Below are 5,812 nucleotides of genomic sequence, written 5' to 3'. Positions count from 1 at the left end.
ACAACTCTAACTCACCACTTTTGTAATGAATGACAGCATTAGATGTGGCTAAGAAGGGACGTCTGGTTGGTCACATTGCCTACTGGTTCTGTATCAAGAACAATAAAATCAACAGGGAATAGAAATTTGTCCACTTTTATCAAAACATCTTCAACTATTCCTCGTGGTATCTTGATAGAACGGTCAGCTAGTTGAAGTGTGATGGGGGTAGGCTTGAATTCCCCCAAACCTAATTTCTGGTATACAAAGAAAGGAAGCAAATTCACACTTGCCCCTAAGTCAAGAAGAGCTCTTTGGATGGTATGTTAACCAATGACACATGAAATTGCGGGGCATCCAGGATTTTTAACTTTAGGAGGAGTGTTGTGCTTCAGAATTGAGCTTACATTCTCAGTAAGAAAGACCTTTTTGTTAACATGTTGTTTTCTCTTCTGTGTACAAAGGTCTTTCAGAAATCGGGCATAAGCAGGGACTTGCCTAATAGCATCAAGAAGTGGAATGTTGATGTGAACCTTACTAAACAATTCCAACGTTTTATGCATGCTATCTCCTTTCCTATGTGGGCCCGATAACCTCTGTGGAAAAGGAGCTGTTGGGACTTGGTTAGGGATCTGTCTGGCTGTTGGTGGAGAACTTGGAGGTTCTTCACTCAATGATGTGTCCCCATTGTCATCCTTTGACTCCTTAGACTTAGTGGTCCCTACCCCATTGTTCAACTCACAACCACTCCTAAGGGTGGTTATGGGTTTGGCTTGCTCATGGTGGGGATTGGAACTTGACCCACTCTCATGTGTGCTTTTGGGGTTAGGAATGGTTTGACTCGGGAGTCTATTTTGTGCCTGTTCACTCATGTGGCTGGCCAACTGACTCACTTTCATTTCAAGTTTAGCAATGGAGGAGTGTGTATTCTGCATGAATAATTGAAGTGTATCCTCAAGTGAAGGTTTTTGTGGAATCAATGGCTGTTGAGTGAAGTGTGGGCGTGAAGCTTGGGGTTGAGTAAACCCTGGAGGACCCCCAACCTATGGGCCCTTGGACCATGAGAAATTTGGGTGCCTAGCCCAACCCGGATTATATACTTCCGAAAAAGGATCATTCTGGTTTGGTCTATGAAAACTCTGGACTGCATTCAAGTCCTCAATGAGCTCCGGGTAGGATGAACTAGATGGACACATTTGTGTGGGATGAGATGAACTAGAGCATATGGAACAAACAATAGATGGGTTAGGAGCAGGTGAACTCTTGGACACCATAAGGGCATCAATTATTCTAGTCAACCCCTCAATCTTGGCCATGAGCTTGGGTGATTCACTAACCTCGTAGAGATCCCCTCTTTTGGCTTCGTGGGATCTCCTATCAACATTAAATGATGAACCTGATTGCTGAGATTGATCACTCAATGTTTCAAAGAAGTCCCACGCCTCACTAGCACTCTTACCCATCAAACTCCAAATTGATCACTCAATGTTTCAAACAAGTCCCACGCCTCACTAGCATTCTTACCCATCAAACTCCCACCACTCGTTGCATCTACCATGGATCTAACCTGGGGTGTAAGACCTTGATAAAAGTATTGCACTAAATGCCATTTCTCAAACCCATGATGTGGACACCTACAAATCAAATCCTTCCATTTCTCCCAAGCCTCATAAAAGTGTTCACCCTCCTGCTGCATAAAGTTGGAGATTTCTCTCCTGAGGGCTGTAGTTCTCTGAATGGGAAAGTACATGGACAAAAATTTCGTGACTAATGTGTCCCATGAAGTAATGCTGCCCACCTCTGAGGAATTAAGCCAAGACTTGGCCTTATCCTTCAGTGAAAATGGAAAAAGTCTTAACCGTATAGAGTCATCTGAGAAATTCTGAAATTTGAAAGTCGCACAGATATCTAAGAATTCCTTGATGCGGTAATAAGGGTCCTCCTTCTCCAACCCATAGAATGTAGGGAGGAGCTGGATCACACCCGGTTTCAACTCATAACTGGCAGCAGTAGTGGGTGGCAATATAATGCAAGAAGGTGATGTGAAGTTGGATGGGATAGAATAATCCCTCAGGGCTCTATGGTCACCTACTGTAGGTAACTGTAATGGTTCACCCTGATTGACTATGGTAGCTCCTAACTTGACTTCTGGTGTTTTCCTACAAATATGTTCTACCTCATAAACAAAGGGAGCTAATGGTTCACCTAGGGAGCGGCGCCCGTGCATAAAAACACAAAAAGAAACAAAAGTAACTATCAAATTATATTAACAAACTAACTACTGAAAATACAAAATAACTAGAAGAAATAAAAATAACTCCACACAAAATCATCAAGATAAAACAGAAACATAAAATTATGAAAGCAGAAAAATAAATCGAACCTAAGACCATGGAGAACAAAGAAATACACTTAATACTTGCCTCCCCGGCATTGGTGCCAAAAACTTGATGTGAAATTTAATTACATCGGCTTTTATACCTCGAAAGCGTACGAATCATTCATGTAATCTAGCAGGAAGCGAGGGTCATATCCACGGGGATGACTGAATTTTGTGTATTCTTCAGTCAACTAGCCTAACCAAATATGATGAATTAATCTAAACTAAACACTAATTCTATCCTAAATTATCAAGCAATGATCTAATTAACTACTTGCACAACAGGAAATGTCAACTCTGGATTTTACCGTGATTCATACCTCTCTCGAGTGCCACGTAACCACGAATCCGGATTCTCAATCCTTGCGTCTAGCCCCTCTCGGGCACCTAGAGTTAAGGACAAAGATTGGATTATAATACCAGAATCCAACCTAAATTATAATCCTGCCCTAACTAGTTAATTACTCAAAAAATTCGGAGAACAAATATTCGATAAACATCAATTCTCAAATCAAATTTAATAAGCATTCAAACCTAAGCTCAAACTATAGAAAACTAATTAAATTAAAAAATGACGGATTACTCCCCTTCTTCTTCCTCTTGCTCAGGCAGCAATTCCGTTCTCACAGTTGCAGCAATTTCCAGAAATTAGGGGCTTCGGGTTGCAGGAACGAGCAGCCGGAAGTGGGGGCGACGCCGGTGAAGAGGAATTGAAATTGGCCCTGGAGGAGGTGGTGATGTGGAAGATGAGATGGAAGCAAAATCCTCTGACCGGCCCTCTCGAGTCTCAGTCGAAGTCGGACTAGGCTTGGGAAGTGGTCGAAAATGCGTAATCAATGCCGAAGGATGGTCAGAATGTGGAATCGGCGCCGGAGGAGCCCTCTCAAGTCCCCTCTTGGCCTGGAGAGCAGAAAATGGCAGTGTCGAACTCACCGCGATAGAGACTCCCTCGAGCTCTCCATGGGTCTATTCTCGATTGCCGGACGACGGTGGCGTGTAGCGAATGACTGCTGGAGGGAGCCCTCTCGGGTCTCTCTTCTTTTGGTCGGTGGCTAGCTTCTTTTTCTCCCCCTCGAGCTCTCTTCCCTCTCCAGTCACCTCTAAACGATTTTGTCCTAAAAAAATTTCTCCCTTTCACTATTGGCATTTTTTTAAATATCTCCTGAAATTCCATAATTGAATCCATAAAAATCATTTTAGGAAGAAATAAACCCTAAAAGCAATGAAATATAATTTAGGAGAGAAAAATATGCAATATAAGCAGTGATTAATGCCAAATTCAATAAATGCACGTTTCATTTGAAAATCGTAAATAACAACCTATAACACAATTATAAGGGCTATTCTATTATAATTAACCTAGTTCTCATGTCTGAATCTGGCATGTATCAAAAGCTCTAGCTTTAATTGATAGGATGCAAATTGAAAATCCCAAAGCAAAGGATGTGACAATGGTGAGTGTTTTGTGTGCTTGTGCTCATCTTGGTGCTCTGGGGCCAGAGAGGAAGATGCACCATTATGTTGTCCACAATGGCTTGTAGTTGCGTCTGGCCTTGCAAACCTCCTTGATTGACATGTATTCTAAGTGGGGATCCATAGAGGAAGCTGCAAGAGTGTTTCGTGATGCCTCACTTGATCACACCGACCTATTCACATGGATTGCGCCGATTACTAGTTTTTCAGAACCTGGTTAATGAAGCGATTCACTTGATTTTTTTGGTGAATTTCAATCTCATGGCATTGTACCCTATGAGATAACTTACCTGGGGTCTATTAAGTGCTTGTTCTCATGATGGTTTAGTACATGATGTCGGGCCCTTCTTCATGTCCCTTGGTGAACATGGACTGGCTCCAAGGATTGAACACTATGGTTTCATGATTGACATTCTTGATCGAGCCTGTTTGATTATTGAGGCACATCAATTCCTAAATGGCATGCCCATTGAACCTAATGCCATAGTCTGGAGAATAGTGTTAGATGCATGCAAAGTTTGTAAAAACGTTGAAATTGGGGCATAATCATTAAGGCAGCTCTCTAGTGGTGATTATATACTTATGTATAATATTTATGCATATGTGGAGAGGTGGGAGGATGTCCGAAAGGTGTGCAGGCAGACAAAGGAATTGCAGATTTTCAAGTTGTTCGAGCTTGTCATTTTTACAGATGCCAACAAACCAATGCCGAACATTCACTCAATTCTTAAAGAGTGTGAAATGGTGAACTTGTATGGTGAACATAATTATCTGAGTACCTTCACACTTCAGTGCCTGACACTTGGGTGTTTTTCCAGAGTCAAACTAGTTCACACTTCAGATAAGATACATGGCCAAGTCTATATTCCTGATAGTAACTGCATCTTACTACTCCTTTGCCTTTCCATCACTATTGATTTCAGAGATATTGGACACTTTGGAAATGTAGAAAATCTTGCCATAATCACTAGGTTGCTTGCAATAACTTGTATCGTGTCACTCATAATCTCGCTATACTGGGAGAAGAATATATTGATCTTTTCCTTGTTTTCAAATTTTTTGGAGCCGTAGAAGCTATGAATTTTTTAGCTTGTGTCCTAAATCTTCATGAAAGTGCAGGGTTTTTCATCTACTTTGTGATTTTTCTCATGGTAGTTATGTTGACATGACACTATGGAACCATAAAAAAGTATCACTTCGATTTACACAACAGGGTTTGCATGGATTGGCTAACTGATCTAGGTCCAAGTCTTGGAGTTGCTCGAATCCCAGGAATTGGATTTATATACACAGAATTAGTTAGTGCCTTAACCAGTACTGTTGTGGCTGCTTGTGGATTTCACAAAGATATGCAGAGTGATCCTAGGGCAGTAGTTTATGCAAAGAAAAGCGATGGTACACTGGAAGAACTGGGTCATCCTGTTTGGATTTCACAAATTGGAGTTTTGTCTCAATTTGAAACTTCCCAACCACTGGTATGTAGGGTTTATGATGTTGCTACCCAGTTTTATGACATGCCTATCAAGGCACTTAAGGTGGATGCGCAAGAATTTCTTTGTGAAGGTACTTGTGTTCTATCAGAAATAGTAACTAAACAAAGTAGGAGTTTAACCCTCCATCTTCAAGCGAGCAATTTTGTACATGATAGTGTCAAGTACATGGGAACACTTATAGTCCGTGCTGAAGAAATATTTGCAGTAAGGAAGCTTGTAGGCACGATTATGCAGCTTTTGAAAGAAATGGAGAATCCTCGGAATGATGCACTGAGGTCGATGAGGTCAGCAACCTAGCACTCTCGAGATGCTAATAATGTCTATATCAGAGGTGATCACTTTTTCTGCTCAGCAGCTTTCCTTAAAGGCTCGAGAGGAATTGTTAGTTGCAGAGGAGTTGAATGGACATGAAGCTAAAAAAATTTTATGTATTCAGAACAATCAACATGACCAATGGCAACTAGATTTGCATGGCCTGCCTGCATCT

General features: G+C 41.4%; 1 protein-coding gene and 1 non-coding gene across 2 annotated transcripts; both read left to right on the top strand.

Annotated features, from left to right (window-relative positions):
- The first annotated feature begins 1,595 nt into the window (after window positions 1-1,595).
- Window positions 1,596-1,702, top strand: LOC137964327 (small nucleolar RNA R71). The gene has a single exon (XR_011115524.1). It is a non-coding gene; the product is annotated as a small nucleolar RNA R71 (small nucleolar RNA).
- Window positions 1,703-5,052: 3,350 nt separating this feature from the next.
- LOC137963224 (protein BONZAI 3-like) lies at window positions 5,053-5,622 on the top strand. Its single transcript, XM_068810393.1, has one exon. The coding sequence runs from the start codon at window positions 5,053-5,055 to the stop codon at window positions 5,620-5,622; it is 570 nt and encodes a 189-aa protein (XP_068666494.1).
- Window positions 5,623-5,812: the final 190 nt, after the last annotated feature.

Source organism: Aristolochia californica, unplaced genomic scaffold (assembly GCF_029961685.1).
Source record: "Aristolochia californica isolate CCGP_79_NKW_82.1479 unplaced genomic scaffold, dmAriCali1.0.hap1 SCAF_4, whole genome shotgun sequence".
NCBI classification, from domain to species: Eukaryota; Viridiplantae; Streptophyta; class Magnoliopsida; order Piperales; family Aristolochiaceae; genus Aristolochia; species Aristolochia californica.
Note: the sequence above shows the minus strand (reverse complement) of the source record. Positions and strands in the feature narration are given on the sequence as shown.

Bases quoted from the DNA above. Each gene is read 5' to 3' on its own strand.
- LOC137963224 (XM_068810393.1), top strand. From the start codon at position 5,053: ATGGATTGGCTAACTGATCTAGGTCCAAGTCTTGGAGTTGCTCGAATC.